We start from the raw sequence: 23,125 nt of genomic DNA on the forward strand, positions 1-23,125 counted from the left end.
CTGCTCCTGGCTCTTCCCTCCTTTTGAGTGCCCCCATAACAGTCAATCTTGAGCTGGCACTCTGTGTGTCTATTGACATACACAGTGCAGCTCGTCCCCACCACCCACTCCCTCCTCACAGGGTGTAATTGACAGCAACAATAGTCAATGACTCCCGCTACTGCCTTCTTGTTCAGAAAGAGAGGAGAGAAAGAGAGGAAAGAGCTGCTTCTCTTGGGGACAGCGCTGGATCAAGATCAGGCAAAGGTAAGTATTTGTGTAAAGTATAAGGTGTAAAAGTTAATTTAACCATGACTAACTGCTTTCTATGAATGTAAGCTTAATACACATATGTGCAGGCAGACAGGGCATGGAGTGAAAAAATAAACATGTTTACCATAAAATATCAGCAGCTACAACCTCTATGGAGTGACAGTTCTAAATATCACATAAAATGCAAATAAGGAAATAAAGGTAAACTGAGAGATTCTGAAAAGATTGAGTCTTTTTGTATTTGAGTGAAAAGATAGCTTGGATTGCTATAAGTGGATTTTTTTTTAATGCAAAGTGAATTTGTAAACATTATGTCTCTTGGTAAGTGAAAAACATCCTATTAATAAAGGGATGTTAATGAAAGCCAAGCTTTTTTGTCCTTGCCTTAGGCCCTGTACACACGACCAAACATGTCTGCTGAAACTGGTCCGCGGGCCAGTTTTAGCAGACATGTTCGGTCGTGTGTAGGCCAGAGCGTGCAGGATTCCAGCAAACATTTGCCCGTCGGGCCTTTTCCCAGCGGTCAAATATTCCTGGACTTGTTTTAAAACAGTCCGCTGGAATCCTGCCCGCTCGGACATGTTCGGTCGCCTGTACAGACCTACCGTACATGTCCGAGCGCCCGCCATCCCTCGCATGCGTCGAATGACTTAGACGCATGCGTGGAAGCATTTAACTGGCAGGCCCGCCCACGTCGCGGCGAAGCCGCGGACACGCCCCGCTTAGTGTTTACACGCGGATTTCTGTACGATGGTTAGTACAGCCATCATACAGAAATCCCCGGCCAGACATATACGGTGAAAACGGTCCGGCGGACCGCTTTCATCGTACATATTTGGTCGTCTGTACACGGCCTTAAGGGCACTTTCACACTGGGGCATGCAGGCATCGGCGGTCGAGCAACGCTATATTTAGCAGTGCTTTACCATCATTTTTGCGGCTCATTTCGGCCGCTAGCAGGGGACGCTTTTAAACCCCGCTAACGGCTCCTACAGCACCTCAAAGATGCTGCTTGCAGGACTTTTTTGGGTGTCCTGCCAGCACACCAATCCAGTGTGAAAGCACTATGGCTTTCGCACTGAAGTGAGAGGAGAGGCGCTTTTACAGGCGTTTTGCAGGTGCTATTTTTTGGCGATATAGCGCCTGTAAAGCGCCTCAGTGTGAAAGTGCCCTAATTCTTTAGGGTTCATCCTCTTTACAGGGCCCCCCAGTGCAGTTTAAGCATTCCAGACAAAAACATTGCTTAGCTGTGAAAGGGTCAATTATGGAGTCACTGCTTGTTTCTTGGCCAACAACAAAGGGTCTCAGAGAAAGCTGGTCATTGCGGTTCACTACATTTTTTTACCACGTCCGAACCACCAACCCGCAAATATACAATGTAAACAAGGCAGACTGCTGTTGTCAGGGAGTAAAAGAGAGATCTTATACTTCTGGTAAGCAGAAACACATATCTTTCTTTTCATCCAATGCATCCCCCCCCCCCACAGTTAGAAAACATTACCTAGGAGCACACTTAACCCCTTGATCGCCCTTGGTGCTAACCCCTTCCATGCCAGTGTTATTTAAATAGTGACAGTGCATTTTTTAGCACTGATCACTTTATTGGTGTCACTGGTCTCCAAAAAGTGTCAGATTTGTTCTCCGCAATGTCAAAGTCCTGCTAAAAATCGCCGATCGCCACCATTACTAGTAAAAACAATAAAAAAAGTCCATAAAAATATCCCGTAGTTTGTAGACACTATAACTTTTGCGCAAACCATTCAATATACACTTATTGTGATTTTTTTTACCAAATATAGTTACCAGAATACATATTTGCCTAAATCGATGAATAAATTAAATTTTTAAAACATTTTTATTATTTTAACGCAGGGGTGATCAAATACCACCAAAAAAGCTCTATTTGTGGGGAAAAAAGGACATTAATTTTATATGTGTACAGCATTGCACAACCGTGCAATTGTCAGTTAAAATATCACAGTGCCGTATTAAACAAAAAATGGCCTAGTCAGGAAGGGGGTAAAACCTTCTGGAACTGAAGTGGTTAAGGAAGAAGAATGCTCCCCTTCTATAGGAACAAGATCAATTGCAGTACAAAAATACAGGCATGAATATAAATGCCCTATGGTATGAAGGGCTATTGCACATAGCTGTAGGAGATGACGCCTGACATGTTTCAGACCCCTAGCTCCTTCTTCATAGGCTGAATGTCATCTAAAGCATACATACGTCTGTAAAGTGAACATATTTGAATGGCCTACAGTCAGGTATAGGCTTGGCTGGACTAGAATGCAGTGGATACATATGTAGGAGACTGTATATATATATATATATATATATATATATATATATATATATATATATATATATTAAATGCACTGCAGCTCACTGAGTCACCTGCCTCAAAGTGTATTTGAACACGTACAACAGGAATGGCCTGCAGTCAGGTATAGTCTTGGCTAGACTAGAATGCAGTGGAGATATACATATACAAGCCTGTATATATATATTAAATGCACTGCAGCTCACTGAGCCACCTGCCTGCCTGAAGTATATTAGAAACAGTACACCAGGAACGGTTCTTCAGTGAGATCTAGCGGAACTGGATACAGTGTATATACAGTGGAACATCGGTTAAGGAGTAACTTGGTTTGAGAGCGTTTTGATTTGCGAGCAACTTTTATTTTAAAATTCTGACTCAGTTTGCGATTGTTAACTCGCAAGACAAGTAGAATTTAAGCTAAATAGGCCTGCAGTACCTCATTTGGCCTGAGGTATGAAGTCACAGAAGCCGAGCAGAGCCGAAAATAGGCCTGCAGTACCTCATTTGGCCTGAGGTACGGGGGCGCAGGAGTCGAGAAAAGCCGAACATTGGCCTGCAGTACCTCATTTGGCCTGAGGTACAGGGGAGCAGGAAATGAGCTGAAGTGTCCTCTGGCCTTTTCGGCCATTTTCGGGACTCTCTGGCAGACCCCACCTCTGGCCACATTTGGTATTGCAGCCCATTGAAGTCAAAGAGGAACAAATTATTTTTGTTTACATTGACTTCAATGGGAAAACTTGCTTTGATATGAGAGTACTTTGGATTACGAGCATACTCCTGGAACGGATTCAACGAGGTTCAACTGTGTATATATATATATATATATATATATATATATATATATATATATATATATATATAAATATATATATATATATATATATTCAAAGGCTGGATGTATATATACTAAATACTCTGCAGCTAACTGAATCGCCTGCCTGAAGTGTATTAGAAACAGTACACCAGGAATGGTCTGCATTGAGATCTAGCTAAACTGAAAACAGTGGGCCAGATTCAGATAGATCAGCGGATCTTTAGATCCGCGTAATCTTTCTGATTTAAGATCCGCCGCCACAAGTTTTAGAGGCAAGTGGGTAATTCACAAAACACTTACCTCCAAACTTGTGGCGGCGGATCGTAAATCCCCCGGCGGAATTCAAATTCCGCGGCTAGGGGGAGTGTAGTATTTAAATCAGGCGCGTCCCCGCGCCAATTTAATTGCGCATGCGCCATCCGCAAATTTTCCCGGCGTGCATTGCTCCCAATGACGTCACTAGAACGTCATTGGTTTTGGGCGTGAGCGTAACTTGCATCCAGCGCTTTTGTGAATCGACGTACGCAAACGACGTAAAAAAAATAAATTTGACCCGGGAACGACGGCCATACTTAACATTGGCCGCGCCTCATAGAAGCAGGGGTAAGTATACGCCAGGAAAAAGCTTACGTAAACGACGTAAAGTGACTGCGTCGGGCCCGCGTATGTTCGTGAATTGGCATATCTAGCTGATTTACATATCGTCGCCGTAAATCAGCGAGAACGCCCCCAGCGGCCATTTTCAAATTGCAGTTAAGATCCGACGGTGTAACACAGTTACACCTGTCAGATCTTAGGCATATCTATGCGTAACTGATTCTACAAATCAGTCGCATAGATACGACCAGCCTAACTCTGAGATACGACGGTGTATCAGGAGATACACCGTCGTATCTCTCTCTGAATCTGGCCCAGTGTATATATATATATATATATATATATATATATATATATAAATGAAATGACACTCTCTCTTTCTCTCTCACAATGCCAACAACACACTACACAGGGCCGATGTGCAGGCGACCTTATGTAGTGTGGGGCATGGACTTAACCCCCTGAACCATAATTGGCCAAAGGCATCCTGCCTTTGGCCAATTATGGCTCTCTTTGCTGACGTCGCTGTGATAGACCAAAGCATGCGGGTCATAGTGCATGCTTAGCCAATCATCAAACAGCAATGCACTGTGATGTCACAGCGCATTATGGGGTGTTCCGCGCCACTTGAATTTGGCGCGAACGCCCCATAATGTTTGCTATTCGGTGAACGGGCGAACATGCAATATTCAAGTCTAACTCATGTTCGACTCGAACATAAAGCTCATCCCTACTTACGAGTGAAGAAAGCTGTGAAGACACCGGAATAACATGTGTCTACATTGTGGGGTAGCGGGACGTTACCTCTCAAAAATGCCCTGTGAGGCCCACAAAGACCAAGATCGTCCCCTTTAAGTACCTTGTCAACTGTTCAGTGGGAAAGAGATCTGCTCATGTCACCTTGTTCCTGTCATTTCAGATCCTCGGAAAGAACATCCAAGTACCCGATATAATCGATTCCAGAGCTTTCAGCTGCTTCATGGATAAAGACTTTGCTCAGCATCATCAAATGCCTTTGCAAGCAAAGATGCACCAGTTAGCCATTCATCTGTCCAATGGATCCCGTCTCAGGTCTAAGCCTATAACACACAAGACTTGTCCGCTGCTGGCTGTATCCAATATTGGTCATCGGGAATACTAACGCCTGGACATGATTCTGTCTCCTCTGTTTCTCATTATCCTGGGCATCCCCTGGTTGCAAGCTCACAATTTGGTGAGACATTTTGGGGTAACCAAGACAATAAAACTAGTGGAACGGTCCTTTTGGTGGCCAGGTTTAGGGTCTGATTGAAAGGATTATGTTGGTACCTGTGGAGTCTGCATCCAAAACAAGAATGACAAGTTTACCTATTTCGAAGAGACCCTGGCAAATGATCAATATGGACTTTATTGTTATTGAAATTCACTTGGCTACAGAACAAGCCCCGTTTTTTGCAAATTATGGGTACTTCCCAGTCTTTCTACCTGACATTTTACCTGATTCCTCAGTTCCTGCAGTTAAGGAAGGATAAGTGCTCTTCAGTCGAACAACAAAATATTGCAAGATGCCATTTCCAAGGCTCATTGGGACAATAAAAGATTATTTGACAGAAAAAGATGAGGAGACCTAAAGCTCCAAATAGGAGACAAGGTTTAGTTATCCACTGCCAATTTAAAATTGTCATGTCCATACAAGAAGCTTGGAGCTAGATATATTGGTCCATTTCCTGTTAATAGACAGATTAATCCAGCAGCCTACAAACTTTTACTCTCAGGCCCCGTACACACGACCAGTTTCCTCGGCAGAATTCAGCTTCTGACCGAGTTTCTGGCTGAATTCTGCCGAGAAACCCGGCCGTGTGTACACTTTCGGCCGAGGAAGCCGACGAGGACCTCGGCGAGGAAATAGAGAACATGTTCTCTATTTCCTCGTTGTTCTATGGGAGAACTCGGCCCGCCGAGGTCCTCGGCGGCTCCAGGACTGAACTGGCCGAGGAACTCGATGTGTTTGGCACGTCGAGTTCCTCGGCCGTGTGTACGGGGCCTCAGAGACTTCCAAAATCCACCCTGTCTTTCATGTGTCCTTGCTAAAAACCGCAAAGCTAGACACATTCCCTGTTCATGAATCAGGTCCACCAGCACCTACAATAATTGACGGCAATGGTGAATGTTATATTCTCTGAGTTGTGATAGACACAAGACTCTGATCTGGAACAACTGATGTTTATTTCAGTACTCAATGTACAATCCAACATGAATCTCAGGACAGGTATATCTCTTACTATGCTTCCTTACATGTGCTCTAAGATGGCTACCATACCCCTTGACCCTTGTCATCACTACTGGGTGGAGCCAGCCTTAAAGTGACAATTACATGTGGAACCCTTTAGGTATAACACCTTCCATCCATTCCTAGAAAAAAACAACACAACAAAACAAGAAAAGGCACAAAACATTAACTAATGGGGCGTGGCTTAGCGATGGCAGCATGAGGACGCTCTTCTCGGAGCTCTGCAGGAGTGAGCCCGAAGACCGACTGATGAATAGCTGCCGTGAGCCGTGACTACATGCCGGGAGACCGCAAACTCCCACAGGACACGGGGGTGCAGCAGGGTCCCGAGATCTACCACTATTTTTTGCAGCAGCACGCCGCTTCTTCTCCTGCTCTTTCCCCCGCTGGCCTATCCAAGATGGCGCCGACGCGCTCAGCCCCGACGAATGCTGTCGCTGCCGGCAAGAAGAGCACACAGACGGGGACGGCAGCTGGTGCAGGTCGGAGATCTCTCCCTGTCAGCGGAGGGGTCATCTTCGCCCATCCCTCACCTGCGATCCCCTGCTCGGACCCTCAGCCTAGCTCTGACCAGGCAGAGGAGTGGGCAGCTGTACTGAAAGTTCCATTCGGGACATTGTGGCAGGCCTCCCCACTAAGCATGACCTGCAGGAAATGGCTGCTTCTATAGTGAATGCCATTACTAGGGACCTGCATGACTTACGCCAGAAGGTGGATACAGTGGAGGAGAGGGTTACCGTGCTGGAGTCTTCCACCTTGGCTACTGACACCCGCTTAACATCCCTGGAATCTGAACACAGAGTTTTCCGCCGCCATGTAATAGAGACCCAACTCAGGCTGGATGATGCGGAGAACAGGAGCAGGAGGAACAACCTGCGTTTACGTGGCATTCCTGAGGCCACCATGGGACCGGATCTCCGTGCCACGGTGGTGGGCATCCTGAACCAGCTGTTGGGTAAGCCGCCGAACTCAGAACTGGAACTGGACAGAGTGCACTGGGCACCCTCTCTGCCTTCCCAGGGACCTGTTGCTGCTGACCTCCCCCGAGATGTCCTCTGCAGGGTGCACTTCTTTACTGTTAAGGAAGAGATTTTGCGCCTAGCCTGGGAGAAAGGGCCACTTGATTTTGATAGGGCACTCATCTGTATTTACCCTGACATCTCCAGGCAGACGAGAGCTATGCGGGGCCTCCTGCGGCCTCTCCTTGACGTGATTCGAGAGGCTGAAGCCACGTACCGATGGGGTCATCCATTCCACCTGATTGTCCAAAAGCAGGGGGCCTAATACCATCTCAAATCCCCGGACCAGCTCCCAGACTTGTTCAGTTTCATCGCCAAGCCTGCAGTGTCGGTTCCCAACTGGTTTGACTTTCTGCTCTCCCAGGAGGCGCTCGGCCCACCTTTACCCAGGCTGCAACGGGTCCAACGACCGCTCTCTCGTGCCCCTAGTTGCCAGTCTGCCAGGCCCCATCCGTTGTTGCATGAAGCCTGATCCACTGCGTCTCCCTGGGGATTTGGTAAGACATTCTGTTTGACACCTGACTCTTGGTTGGCTCCGTTTCATGGGCTGCCCCCCTCCGGGCTTCTGGGTACCTGAAATGTCTGCACATATTTTTGACTGTGACCGGTTGTGCCCATCTGGAGGCACAGTCTTCCAGTCCCCAAGCTGTCCCCCCGCATTCCCTGCATTCCGTGGACACCCACTAGTTCAGGGGTCTCCTCCTTTGCTGTACGTGGAGGTCTTTTGGTGATATATGCATATTCCCTATCGCTCCCGGGTCACTAGGCCTTTCTGGGTGATACGTTGCTCTTTACTTCCCAGGTTCGGCTGTGTAATATGTTATGTTATGATGTATGCCTATTTTTGTTATATCTTGCTTGCAGGTATGTCCTTGGACCATCGGTACTGGTGCACGCTTGCTGGGCCTAAGGCCCCCCCTTCCACCCACCTGACATGTATTTTTTATTGTGCTCCTTCTCTTCCCCCCGGTGCTCCAGTGCTGACCGGTTGTGCTGGCCACGATGCCACTCTTTTGTTCCGGTCTCCATTGCTGAGAATTATTGTAAGTTACTGTTTATTAATTGTCATGTTATACTTGATTTAGTCGGTTCACATGGTACATTTTTATTAAGGTTCTCCTGGTTCTCCTCTTGTGCATCTCCATTGCTCCTATTACTTTTTTCCTTACTAGATTGCCACTTAAACCTGAGCGGGTCCTTACGCTTCTGCCACCCCCCTTTAGGGCAGACCCCTGCGTGGGCACCTTTAAGTGCCTAACGAGGGACCACAGCATTTCAACATAAGACATTGTTTCCCCACCCCCTTCCTCTTCCCCTCCCCTTGCCCTCCCTCCACCCCTTCTTTCGTCTTCCTTGTCCCTCGTTTCCTCTCTTTACCCCTTGCCCCTTCCTCTTCCTCTATTCTTCCCTTCCCTTTTGCCTCCTTCCCTCCTCTCCTTTCTTTCTCTCTTGACTTCTCATCTTTTCCTTTCTTACGCTCCGACTGGGAGGTCGCTTTTGCTCGAGCCTATCCTCCTACTTCTTAGTGGTCTTGGTCTTGTCGGGCGACACTATGGGTCTCCTCAAGGTCACCTCTCTGAATGTTTGTGGTCTAAATGTTCCGGAGAAGCGCTCTTAGCTCTTAGCTGATCTGCACAGAAGTAGGACTCATGTAGCCTTTTTGCAGGAAACGCATTTCCGCAGTAATAGCACTCCTAATTTGAGGAGTGGGACCTTTCCGACGGCTTACCACAGCACTTCTCCGATCTCCAAATCAAAAGGGGTCAGCATCTTGTTGGCTAAATCGGTACCTTGGACGTTTGAGGCATTACGGGCGGAGCAGGGTCATTTTCTTCCCTTAAGGGGGAAGGTGTTCGATGTGCGGGTGACCTTTGCCAATGTTTACTTTCCCAATACAGATCAGCCGCAGTTCTTACGGAGACTCCTTCCTGAACTTCTAGATTTTACGGAGGGGATGCTTATCTTTGGTGGGGATCTCAATTTTGCGTTGGATCACGCCCTTAACGTTTCGCGAGGTGCTTCCCACCTCTCCTATGCGCGGCTGAAGCGTCTCAAGACGGACTTACAGGCTCTGCGCCTGGTGGATCCCTGGCGGCTGTCTAACCCGCAGGGCCGTGACTACACCTTCTTTTCGCAGGTGCATCTTACATATTCCCGGCTAGACTACCTGCTGGTATTCCACAAGGATTTACCTAGAGTGGTGTCCACCTCCATTGACATCATGTCCTTTTCGGACCATGCACCGGTTCACATGACTCTCCATTTGGGGCCGGTGTCCCGATCCCCTCCGTCTTGGAGACTTAATGAAGCTTTTCTTCAATCGGAGGAAAATCGTTCGGAGGTGCTGAATGCTCTGCGGGAGTATCTTTCTAATAATGAGGGGTCCGTTACCAACCCTCTGACGGTCTGGGAGGCTCACAATGTGGTGGTCAGGGGTACGCTGATCAACATAGCCTGAAGTGGGAGAGGAATCGTCGGGCAGAGGAACTTTTGGAGTTGATTCGCCATCTGGAGTGTTCGCACAAGGCCAGCTTGGCGCAGGCTACTTTTCAGGACCTTCTTTGGGTGCGTGAGGAACTCCGTATGCTTTTGTTCCACAAAACGAAGCAGAAACTGGCTTGGGCACATCGCACCATGTACAAGTTTTCAAATAAGCCCGGGTCTCCGCTGGCCAGGGCCCTGCGGGGCCCTCGCACGAAAACGTATATCTCTCATATTTTGACCTCCTCCAGAAATAAGTTAAATATGTCCTCAGATGTTGCGTCGGAGTTTCGCTCCTTCTTTGAGGGTCTTTATAATTTGGACAGGTCGTCGGGCATTGACGCCTCAGCTGATGGCAGCTATACCCCCCAATCGTATTTAGCAGCTTCCGGCATGCCTGTGCTTCCTAGTGTGGTGCAAGCAGAACTAGAAGAGCCCATTACTGTGGATGAGCTGGGAGCAGATCTGGCCGTCTCAAAACCGCGAAAGGCTCCAGGTCCTGACGGCCTGACTCCGACATACTACAAAACCTTTTTTGACCTGCTGTCACGACCTCTAGTCTCTGCTCTCAACTCTATACTGGAGGGCCATTCCTTCCCTAAGGATACCCTGAGAGCATACATTTCCCTTATCCCGAAAGAAGGGAAGGACCTGTCCAATTGTGGGAACTACCGCCCAATATCGCTTCTGAATTCGGATTTGAAGCTCTTTGCAAAAATTTGGTTACTCCCGCATATACCGAACCTCATACACAGAGATCAGGCAGGTTTTGTACCGCTGTGGGAGCCGCGAGACAACACCATCAGGGTGGTGAATCTGATCCATGCGGCCAGGACCTCCAAACGGGCCCTTCTCTTTCTGTCCACAGACGCTGAGAAGGCCTTTGACTGCGTGGACTGGTCGTTCATTCGGGCCACCCTGGAGCATATCGGGCTTTGGTCCTCAATGCTGGGGTGGATACTGTCCCTATACTCCCACCCCTCTGCAGAGGTCAAGGTCAACAAAACAAGGTCTGACTTCTTCAACATTCGCAACGGCACACGGCAGGGCTGCCCACTGTCCCCCCTGATTTTTATCCTTACATTAGAGCCCCTTTTATGTAGAATAAGGGCGGATGCGGGCATAGCTGGGTTCCAGAAATCCTTGGGAGCCCACAAGGTGGCCACATTTGCGGATGACTTGATCTTCTTCCTGATGGATCCACTCACCTCCCTCCCTAACCTGCTTCGCTCTCTTCAGGAACACGGTGCCCTCTCTCTTTTCCAAATTAATTTGGCTAAATCGTCTATTCTCAATATAACAGTGGGGGTGGACGTTGTTCGGAACTTACGCTCGGCCTTTCCGCTGAGGTGGGCATCTAGCCACATCCGATACCTGGGAGTTGACATCACTCCTGATCCCGCCGACCTCTACTCAATGAAATTTGCCCCGCTGCTTCTTCGTTTGAAGGAGGATCGTCTTCATTGGCACTCCCTCACGTTGACGTGGTTTGGTCGTTGCAGTGCTCTTAAGATGACCCTGTTACCGAGAGTCCTGTACTTGTTGCAGGCGCTCCCTGTCCGCCTCCCCCCAGGGTTTTTTAAGCGAATAGACTCTATGTTTTGTGACTTTGTCTGGTCCTTTCGTAAGCCCCGCTTGAGGCTTCAACTCCTACACCTGGCGAAAAGCAGGGGGGGTTGGCCTTCCGGATGTCAAAGCCTATTACAGGGCTGCCCATCTTACTAGACTGGAGGACTGGCACTGCCATGCGACAGCGAAGCACTGGGTGGTGATGGAGTTGGAGGACTCTGGGGGCACGGCCAAGAGCTGGCCTTGGATCACCACCTCTCTGCCGAGGGATCTTGTGGCTCACCCCACCTTAGACAGTACGCTTTCTTAGCTGGATTCAGGTAGGGAAGTTCACTTTTGAGGCGACGTAGCGTATCGCATATACGCTACGCCGCCGTAAGTCAGAGAGGCAAGTGCTGTATTCACAAAGCACTTGCCTCCTAAGTTACGGCGGCGTAGCGTAAATGGGCCGGCCTAAGCGCGCCTATTTCAAATGTGGAACAGGGGGGCGTGTTTTATGTAAATGACTGGTGACCCGACGTGATTGACGTTTTTTACAAACGGCGCATGCGCCGTCCGTGGACATATCCCAGTGTGCATTGCTCCAAAGTACGCCGTTTCGACGTGAACGTAAATTATGTCCAGCCTGATTCGCGTACGACTTATGCAAACGATGTAAAAAGATAGGCCTGTTCCGACATCCATAACTTGCATGGGCTGCGCCACCTAGGGAGCAGCTTTATCTTTACGCCGGCATATTTCTAACGTAAACAGCGTAACTAATTGCGACGGGCGCACGTACGTTTGTGAATTAGCGTATCTTGTCATTTGCATATTCTACGCCGAACTCAACGGAAGCGCCGCCTAAATATGCACCCTAAGATACGACGGCGTAGGAGACTTACGCCGCTCGTATCTTAGCCTAATTTGAGCGTATCTGGTTTCCAGAATATGCTTAAATTTACAACGGCGTATCTACTGATACGCCGCCGTAACTCTCTGTGAATCTACCTATCTGTCATCAGGGAGGCCTTTCGGCACTCCTCAGTATCCCCGATGCCCTCCCCTATGATTCCGGTTTTGGGCAATCCAGAATTTGAGCCTGGCATGCGGAATCCCCACTTCGGTCACCTGACAGCGGTGAGTCGGCTCCATTTGTGTGACTTTCTTGGACCCGACGGCCAACTCTCTCTTGCAGCAGGGGTGTCTCCTACAGACCCTCCGTTGGACTTTTGGTGCGGCCTGCAGCTGCGCAACTTTTTTTTTGCGTGGATGTCTGCGTAGCCGGGGCGTCTCTCGTCCTCTCACTGAATTGGAGCACATTTGCCACCGTGGCGAGCCGGTGCGGCACTATCTCTCGCTTCTTTACTCCTTCCTGACACAACCAGAGTCTGGATTCATTCCTCCTTTCCTTTCCAAATGGGAAGAGGAGCTCGGCACTACTTTCACTGACAACCAGAGGGGAAAAATTCTTCACTTATGCCACGAAGGTGCACCGTTTCTTCCCGCAGGTCTCCAGCTTATGTTGGCGCTGTGGCGAGGCAGAGGGGACAATGCTACATGTATTCTGGGCCTGTCCCAAACTCTCCCCTTTCTGGCTCGAGGTGGCCCGCACAATCGAGCATTTGACCGGTGTTTCTCTGGAGGGGAACCCAGCCGCCTGTTTTCTCCACCTCTCGAAATGACCCATCAAGATATATAAGGCCTCTCTTACCATTCAGCTTCTAAATGCTGCCAAGGCATGCATTCCCCTCTGTTGGAGATCGGAGAATCCCCCGGCAAAGTCCCTATGGTTTGCAAAAATCAACGAACTCAGAAACATGGAAGATCTCACTGCCACCCTGCACAACAGGGAGAGACCTTCCGGGAGACCTGGAGACCTTGGCAGCACTTTACTTATACAGATGCCTATCTTCAAATAGTGGCGCAGCCCATTTGAGGTTCTTGGATGTAATCTGCTTTCCAGTCGGAGGGTGCTACTTTGTTTTTCACACTTGTTTCTCTACTTTACTTTTGCCTCTCCCTATGTCTTCTCCTTCCTTTCCCTTCCTCTCCCCTTGCCTTCACCCTTGATTACCCCTTACATCCCTTTTTCTGCTCTCCCCCCCACATGATCCCTGCCCAGACATGGGTTAATTGGTCAGATGCTGAGAATATCATGGTGTGTATTACCATTCCATATGTTCCATGTCTGGGCCTACTTGGCCACTGGGTCGCTATGCTTCCCGAATATTTACAAAACTGAAAATTGTTATCGTTGGCATGATGTTACAAACACTACAGTTAGCTTTAGGTCGTGTAAATGCTGATCAGGATGCCTTTGCGGCTCTGCACTTTGTTTTTAATTTGGTTTTAAGTATTTGTTCATCCGATTTTCACTGTGCAGGGCTGAATTGTTCGCACTCTCTTTATTATCTTATTTTACGACCATGTTTGTGCATGTTTTTGGATCCTTAGCAACTTGGGACCAGAGGAAATAGGGCTGGCCAGAATGGGCACCAGCGGGGCCAAGAAGGGATCCACTAGCTCAGAGGGTGAACAGACCTCCGGACCAGGGCTGGAGGGCTCTGTTGGAGGCGAGTTCAAAAGAGTCCCCCCGATCGTTAGTCCCCGTGAATCTTGATCCGCTGGAAGCCGATCCTTGTGACACAGGTGGTATAGCCGGAATCAGGGATTAGGGCAGTTGAGAATGAGGATGCAGTTGGTCCACATGCCGTCTGCAAATGGAACCATCTTCCAGACAGACCCTATACATCTTGGGTTCCAAAGTCTCTGTAATGACAGCAGAAAGCCAACGGGTGTTGGAAGCCCCATAAGATCGGGCCCATACCTTTTGTTGGGCTGTGAATAGAGGGAGGTCATCGTGTTTGACCATCTTGTCTTGGGACTGCAGTACATGTTCCTAGAGCATATCCATAACAGTCCATGGCTGCCGACCCAGAAGGAGTTCAGCTGGCCTTTCCCCGATGGTTGCATGTGGTGTGTTTCTGTAAGCAGAAATTAAGGAATCCAACTGCTGGAGTGACAGGGACTGTTTTGTTTACTTGCAGCCTCTGTAGCTTTGAAATATTGCTTAAAAGTCTGCACAAACCGTTCTGCTTGACCTTTTGTAGCCGGGTGGTAAGGTGGGGTCAACTTTTGCTTGATGTTGTGGGCAGTCAGGAAACACTGAAACTCCTGACTGGGTGAATTGTGCACCGTTGTCCATGACGATCTCTCTGGGGTATTCAAACATAGCAGCAAGATGTAACAGTATGGAAACCATTGCCTCAGTCATTGGCTGAGTAACAGGAATGACCTCAGGCCACTTTGAATGGGCATTCACTATGATCAAGAAGGTGTGTGCTCTGATCAGGACTGAAAAGTCCAAGTGTAGGCGAAACCAAGGAACCGTGGGCCAAGTACAGGCCTGGAAGCACCTTCAAGGAGGGTCTCTTGCAGTTTGTGTACATCCAGCACAAGCATTCACATATGCCATGATATCTGAGTCTAGGTTTGGCCACCACACATAGCCTCGGGCCTTTTGTTTCATACGTGTACCCCCGGGATGACTAGTATGTAGCAAGTCCAGAATGTGTCTCCAGAGGGTCTGTGGAATGATCACTTGGTCTCCCCATAAAACACAGTTGCCAACCACAGTTAATTCCATACGCCTACGGAAACCGTACCCAGGAGAGTATTGTTTTAAGGAAGGTATCCTTGGCTGTATGGGCTGCTATCTCCCCAGAAGACAAGAAGGATAGGCTGGTGTAAGGATAACTCTTGACCAGTGGAGAAGTGTCCATTGACAGCCCTGTCAGTCGGGACATTGCGTCCATATTAGCATTGGCATCATGACCGCGATAATGGATTTGGAAGCTGTATGCTCCCAAGAATAGGGCATAGTGTTGGAGGCAGGCCGCAGTAGTCTGAGAGATGCCTTTGTCAAGGCTAAAGATCTGAAGAAGTGGTTTTTCTGACCCATCTGGTAAGATATGAGATAGTACAGCCCCCAGACCATCGGGTGAGGCATCACAAGCCAAGGTGAGAGGCTTCTGAAGGTCATAGTGCACAAGTATGTCTGACACCAACAGCTTCCACTTAGAAACTTCAAAAGCACGTTGGCATGCAGCCAACCAGTCCCACCTGGAGTGTTTCTCCTAAAGCTTGTTTAACAGAAACAAGGTATGTGCCAGATCTAGCAGGAATTTTTGGTAATAGTTCAGCAAGCCAAGGTATGATCGCAGCTGCTGGACATTGGATGGGGCTGGAGCTTTGACTAAAACATTAACCATGGCTTCCGTGGTGTGTATACCCTCTGCATCCACAAGATGGCCACAATACTCCAATTTAGGCACCATGAATTGGCATTTTGCTAAGTTCACTTTTAGACCCTGCTCTTGGAGTCTCGCAAAACACAAGCTCCACATTCCGCTTGTGTCCCTGGTCTGTCTGTCCCATGATGAGCATGTCATCTAGCAGGCACTGCGTAAAAAGAATGTCCGCCAAAATCTCATCCATTTTTTGTTGCCAAATTGCTGGGGCTACCCCAAACAACATCCGTTTGTACTCATACAGTCCCTTGTGGGTGTTGATGGTCAGAAACTTGCGGGAAGAAGGATGGACCGCAAACTGTAAATGTGCTTGTCTGAGATCAAGCTTGGTGAACTTTTGACCCCCTGCAAGTGAGGCAAAAATGCCATCTACTCTGGGTAGGGGATACTGGTCAATTTTCAGTTGGGAGTTCAGTGCCATTCGGAAATCACAAATGCGCAAGTCCCCATTTTCTTTCTTTACTGGTACAACTGTTGATGCCCACTCTCTGTGCTCTACCTTTGAGATGACACCTTGTTCCTCCAGCTGACTTAGTTCTGCTTCCACTTCTGCTCGGAGTGCGAAAGGTACTGTCCGAGCTTTGAAAAACTTAGGCTGAGCATTGGGTTTCAGTTTGAGTCTCACACAGTCATGCTTTATTTTCCCTGGTCATCAAAGTTTTTTGGGAACCGCTGCTTCAGGCACACCACCCATCCTTCATCATCTCCTAATGGAATTGTAAGAGTGTGACAGGGATTTATGGCGATGCCTGGCATACCAAAGTGAGCAATCCAGTCTCTCCCAAAGAGATGGGTCCCCCATTTTCTAGGATATATAATATAAGTCTCTTTGTCTGACCCTTGTACAATACCTGTACTTTTGTATAACCCAGTGGGTGAAGTATCTGCTTTGAGTATGTCTGCAGTTTGATTGGTGTTGGGCGGTCAGTTGTTTGGGTCTGAAGTTGTCTCTATTGTTTCTGGGTGATAACTGAAACTGCTGCTCCTGTGTCTACATCCATCTTGAGTTTCTTTCCCTCAACAGTTACCTCTACAGTCATTGCGGAGGGTGCTGAATGCATATTATGTATGTCTAAACTGTGGAGCACTTCCTCATCCTCTGACTCGGAAGATGATGTATATGTTTCCACCATATATGTCTTTGTCTTGGGGTTCAGAGGTTGTTTATCTCGCACCTTCCTGCTATGGCAAACTCATTTAAGATGGCCTGTCTTACCACAATTATGACAGGCCTGAGCCTTAAACCGGCAGATTTTGTGGTCATGGTCTGTATTCCCACAACAGTAGCAAGCTGACTCCCGGCTTGGTGGGGGTCTGTATTTCCAGTTTGTGGCTTTAACTGCTGTTCTGAAAACTTCTTGTTTTATTTCTTCCCTTCTGCCCTGGGGGTTCAATTCTTCTGTATCTTTCACAGCCATTTCCATCACTGAAGCTATCTCAATTGCCTTTGTAAGGGTAAGGTCTTTTTCTGTTAACAGTCTCTTTTGGCTAGACTCACAATTCAGTCCCATGACAAACTCAGTGCAGTAGGTAGGTGCTCCCCAAAAGAACAGGTAGAGGCTAGTCTGCAAAGGGCAAGCCCATAAGCTTTAATTTCTTCACCTGGCTGCTGCTGCCTCTGATAGAACCAACATCTTTCTGGAATCTCTAGTGGTTTCGGCTGGAAGTGATCCTCTAACAGTGTCAGGAGCTCTGCCAATGTCTTAGTTGCTGGTTTTACAGGGGAAAGGAGGTCCTTAGAGTGTCATATGTCATATGCACCAAACTGTCAGAAATACTGCTACTTGCCTGTTGTCTGAGATGGCAAGGCACCACACTAAAATCAGCTTACTGTGGGTTTGGCTTGCACTCTCACCTGTTTGTGCACCCTAGTTTTCTGGAATTACCCAGGGATCTGTTTCATGCAAACAAGCTTTGTTAAATTTGTCAATAAAAGTGTAATAGTGTTTTTGCACTAGATCCAACAGCAACTGCCATTTACTATACCACTTGGGTTAGCGCTCCCTGTGAATGTTTTTTTTTAAACAGGTACAGCAAGTACAGAAACTGCAACATCAAAACACAATGAATAAATGCAATGAAATATCTCCTTATAAAAATAATAAAAACATAAAAAAAAATATGTACATATGGCAACAGGAGACTTATCTGTCAGTGAAGTGCAAACAAAAAGAAAACAGTGTTCAAGGTGGGGGAACCCTGGACCTAACAATATGGTCAGAAGGTTTTTAGGCAGACTTCCTACAATTACTGCTTTAGGAAAGATCAAGGAGTGTTGTAAAACACAGTAGATGGTGTTTCCTGGAAGCATTGCGATTGGAGATGCTGAGAACCTCAAACCATTGAATGCAGTGTCTTAAACCCAAGGCTTAAGAAACCTGAGACCAAGATGGATGAGACATGGGGTCCACAGTCGGCATATAAGCTTGTAAAGGAGGTACAGTAGGTGAAAGTTCAGTTCCTGGAAGCAGTGCCTCAGGTCAACTGAAGACGATGCCTGGAATTGATGTTTCAAAAACAGTTTAAATAAAAATATCCAGTGGTAGTTAATACTTCATCAATGAAGTAGGACTTAAGAGCTCTGTTTAGCAATTCAATTTAGTCAAATTCTAGGTGTTCAGGTGGAATATCAGATGCCAGTTCTTGCAAAAAGGAAGTAATCATACCTTGCAGATCAGTGTTGGATTCTGGCAAACTTCAGGCTCTCTAATTATCTCAGCAAGCTCTGTTTTCCACATCCTCCTGTTTATCATAAAGTAGGTAAAGCTTCATGATAAAGCTTTAAATTCTTTCTCATTACCATCTAAAATGGCAGTAGCATTATCCATGTGGTGATCTAAAAAATTTGCACAGTACTAGGTTATTTTATTTCCTTAGGGAGTTCTGCAGATACAGTAGCTTGTGGAAAGATGCATCAATTTCCTCCTGCACTATTGCTCTAAATTTATGCAGCATAGATGCATTTGAAGACTCATATAGACTCATCAAAGCAGGCTGTCTTGCATGGATGCTATCTTCTGAGAAGAGTCTTGTGGTCTCATTAGCTGCCGGTGGTTCTGCACTATTTTGACTCTGGAGGAGAGCAGCTTAGACTTGATAATCTGTCCCTGTGGTAAACGACCCAGTGTTGGGTATTTAGAGTATACTATGTTGTGTTAAGCACTCATGCTGTCATGTCTGTCATCCGCATGCATGCACCCCCAAATGGATAAACATTTCATTCACTTAGTTTGGAAGAATGGCCCTGTTGAAAGTGAACATTTTATTGAGACTCCTGGATTAGTTTATAGTAATCCATCTACCCAAGCATATCTTAAGTGGCTAGATTTCTCAAGGGTTATCTGAAAAGACAAACACCCTAGACTCAAATGGTCTTTATTTAATGCCCTCAAAAGACAGGGAGGGCTAGATGTTCCAGATAATCAAAAATAGAACTACTTCATTTAACCAAAATAATTGATCGGAACATACACACCCATTATAAACTCTGGACTAACATAGAGCAGGGTTGGTTCTCTCCACCCTTGTCTTACATCATTTGGTTTAAATACATGAGCTGCCCAAAGAAAGGTTAACAACAACAAGAAAAAATCACTAAGTTGAAGCTGATGTAGTGATTTGTGTTTGTTGTTGTGGTTCACACTTACAGTGTGTGGTATGTGCATCTTTTTTTGTATCAAAAAGTAAGCTGTAATTTTTAAATATTTTTAAATTATGTTATGTGAATGGGGACATGTAGCAAATATGAAGTAAAATTTGCCTGCAAAAGTGAAAATACACTTTAAAGGAACCAAAAATCCAGATAAATTGATTTGTATGTCCTAACCACAGCTTTGCATTGTGTTATTTACAAAATGCACTTTTTTTGCAACTGTTTTTTTTAAGGAGGAGCACATGTAGATATATATTTAGGCACTGTAATAAACACAATAAATTACAATCTGTTGAAACTAGTTGATGGATTACTGGTTCATTCGCCCAACGTATTAATGTGGACGTGCACCACGATGCAATGGTAAAATCCTGTCTTGTTTTCCTATAACTTCTGACTACTGTTCAGCAATCTTTAAAAATATAATTTCTTCCAGGTGTGGGACAACAGTGCTTATATAAAGTGGAATGTTTGGGAAAGGAGCAATCGGTGATACATGCAAGATGCCTAAACAAATAGAAAATAGCTTAAAAAGAGAAAATCCACTTGGAAGACTGAACATTAGCAATAATCAATGATCAAGTGGATATTGAAAATGGTTAATCATCTCTCTGTATTATTAACAATGACAATCAGAATACCTTCTGTCTCTTAAAGAACACTTAGCCCTGGTTCACATTGATGCTACTTTGAAATCGATCTACTTCACCTGAAGTAGCGTAATTTCAAAGTAGCTAGGTTAGTGCGATTTCAGGTGCTACCTGATAGACATCTATTTGGCTTCATGCACAGATGTCTATTGAAGTTGCACCTGAAATTGGCAAAAGTAGTGCAGGAACTACTTTTGCAAATCGGTGCGGTGTCGCCATATTTTGAAGCACATGACATCGATATCACAATTTCATTTCAGTGCTTCCATTCAGCAGACATGTTCGGTCGTGTGTAGGCCCGAGCGGACAGGATTCCAGCATACATTTGCCCGTCGGGCCTTTTTCCAGCGGGCAAATATTTCTGGACTTGTTTTAAAAACAGCCCGCTGAAATCCTGTCCGCTCGGACATGTTCGGTCGTCTGTACAGACCTACCGTACATGTCCGAGCACCCGCCATCCCTCGCATGCGTCGAATGACTTCGACGCATGCGTGGAAGCATTGAACTGGCAGGGCTGCCCACGTCGCTGCGTCATCGTCGCCGCGACGGCACGGACACGCCCCGCGTATTGTTTACGCACGGATTTCTGTATGATGGTGAGTACAGCCACCATACAGAAATCCCCGGCCAGACATGTACGGTGAAAACGGTCCGGCGGACCGGTTTCATCGTACATGTTTGGTCGTCTGTACACGGCCTAAGAGTACCTTATATAAACATGAAAATCTGCAATCTTCATGTCCGACTCCTTAGAGCTTTAATGATAAATGCATTAATATTTATTTTCCACTTCTGGGGTATTTTTGAAATTTTATCCGCTGCTAAATGTTGTCTGTGTAGCCATTAAGGAGATTTTCCTAACTTTTGACACACATGAAATAAACTGTTACAAAGCAAAATTTCAAGTGAGGATCAACATAGCTATATTAACATCAGAGAGGCCATATATTTTCTTTATTCCATTTTATATCTAAGAAATGTAGGGTTCACATTTAAAAAAAACAGTATCCAAATTTTTAATTGGTTTACTTTTATTTAAACAGTTGCTAAGCCACTCCCACACCTTTCCCTATTTTATCTACACTAGCCCAATATTGTAATCATATCAATGCTGACACATATAGCACAACACAAACTAATGGAGCCTGTTCTATAATAAGAGTGGAAAACATGGAAATACTTACATAAATGTCTGCACCATAAAATCCATCCTGATAAACAACACTGCAAATAGGCACACACAGAGAAGATACAGATTAGTACAAGGCAATAAGCAATGATGTAAGACAGTTATAATGAATCATAAGAAACAGAAAAGCATGAAATAGGTTTTTGCATACATGTTTGCATTACTATTTTTTACATCCCCACATTATAAAATTGACAGTTGAAATGTAATTGGAAGATAGTAGCAATGCAGTTGATTCTTCTTTAATTAGACATAACATAACATCCTACAAAAATAGGCAAATGAGAGTGGAAGCCTCTTTCATTAACAGCTACCATATCCACCTGCTACAATCTGATTGTGAATCCTTATTTACCCCAATTATGCAGTAAAAGGTACTACCTAGAGTTTATTTTCGACTGTTACCCGGTCAGGCAGGTTATTGCATTGAATAGTTGCTTTGGAAATGTAAAGGTGGCCACACTCTCTGCAATATGATCATACAACCTCTGGAAAACCTCCTTTACAACTACTGGAAACCACAGTGCACAGATTAACTTCTTGTTTAATCTAGGGGAGAGTAAAAGTACCTTACTTACACAATCCTCCACTTCCCTGGCAGAATGTGCTCCCCCATAGACATGTGCAATTTGTTTAGTTTCTAATTCGTTTTTTCAGACTTCTGAAAATTTTGAATTTCCGAATATCTGAATTTTTGGATTTCCGAAATTTTCGAATTTCCGATTTTTTTTATTTCCGAATTTCCGAATTTTTAATTTCCGAATGTTTTTAGAATTTTCGAATTTTCAAATTTCAAATTTCAAATTTCGAATTTTCAAATGAAATTTGAAAATTCGAAATTTGAAATTTGAAAATTCGAAAGTGAAAAATTTCGAATTTTCACATTTTCTAATTTCGAAAATTCGAATTTTCGATTTTTTTATTTTTCTAATTTTCATTTTCGAATTTTCAAATTTCGAATTTTTCAATTTTCGAACATTCGAATTTTCAAATTTTTTCTTTTTTGAATTTTTCAATTTCGAATTTTTCAATTTTCGAACATTCGAATTTTCAATTTTTTTCTTTTTTGAATTTTTCAATTTCGAATTTTCAAATTTTTCATTTTCGATTTTCGAAATTTCGAATTTTCGAATTTTTCATTTTCGATTTTCGAAATTTCGAAATTTCGAATATTCGAATCTTCGAAACTTCGAATATTTGAATTTTTTATTTTTCGAATTTACGAATTTTCGAAATTTCTAATTTTCGAATTTTTCATTTTCGAAATTTCGAATTTTTCATTTTCGAAATTTCGAATATTCGATTTTTTTATTTTTCGAATTTACTAATTTTTCACTTTCGAATTTTCGAAATTTCGAATTTTCAAAAATGAAAAATCTGAAGTTCAAAAATCTAAAATTCGAAAATGGGAAATTTCCGATTTTTTTGAATTTCCATATTTTTTTTCATTTTCGTTTTCATTCGTTTTTTTCCGGAAATTTCGTTCTTTCAATTTTTTTCGTTTTTTGCTTTTTCGGAAATCCGAAAATTCCGAATTTTCGAATTTCGAATTTTCGAATTTCGAATTTTCGAATTTCGAATTTTCGAATCTCAGAATTTCCGAAAAAAGCAAAAAAAACAAATAAAACTGATTTTTTTTTCGAAATTACGAATTTTCATATTAACAATATTTTTATTTCCGAATTTCCGAATATCTGAATTTTAGAATTTCCGAAATTTTCGAATTTCCGATTTTTTTTATTTCCGAATTTCGGAAATTCGGATTTTCGGAAATTCAGAAAAACTACATTTTTTATTTTTTTTCAAATTTTAGAATTTTAGAAATTTCGAATTTTAGAAATTTCTAATTTTTCATTTTTTATTTTCGAATTTCTAATTTTTCATTTTTAGAATTTTCTTTTGAATTTCGAAATGTTCAATTTTCAAATTTCCGAATTTTTCTTTTATGAATTTTCGATTTTTCGAAATTTCGAATATTTGAATTTTCGAAATTTCGAATATTCAAATTTTTTATTTTT

The 23,125-nt window shown here is 44.8% G+C and overlaps 1 protein-coding gene across 5 annotated transcripts in view; it reads right to left on the bottom strand.

Annotated features, from left to right (window-relative positions):
* Nucleotides 1–23,125, bottom strand: part of RBFOX1 (RNA binding fox-1 homolog 1) — a 1,331,074-nt gene that overhangs the window by 209,443 nt on the left and 1,098,506 nt on the right. For all 5 annotated transcript variants that reach the window (XM_040356987.1, XM_040356988.1, XM_040356986.1 and 2 more), the window contains one exon: nucleotides 21,103–21,142. In XM_040356987.1, coding sequence (XP_040212921.1) covers nucleotides 21,103–21,142 — 40 coding nt within the window. The remainder of the gene's footprint in view (nucleotides 1–21,102; nucleotides 21,143–23,125) is intronic.

Source organism: Rana temporaria, chromosome 6 (assembly GCF_905171775.1).
Source record: "Rana temporaria chromosome 6, aRanTem1.1, whole genome shotgun sequence".
In the NCBI taxonomy this organism is placed as follows: Eukaryota; Metazoa; Chordata; class Amphibia; order Anura; family Ranidae; genus Rana; species Rana temporaria.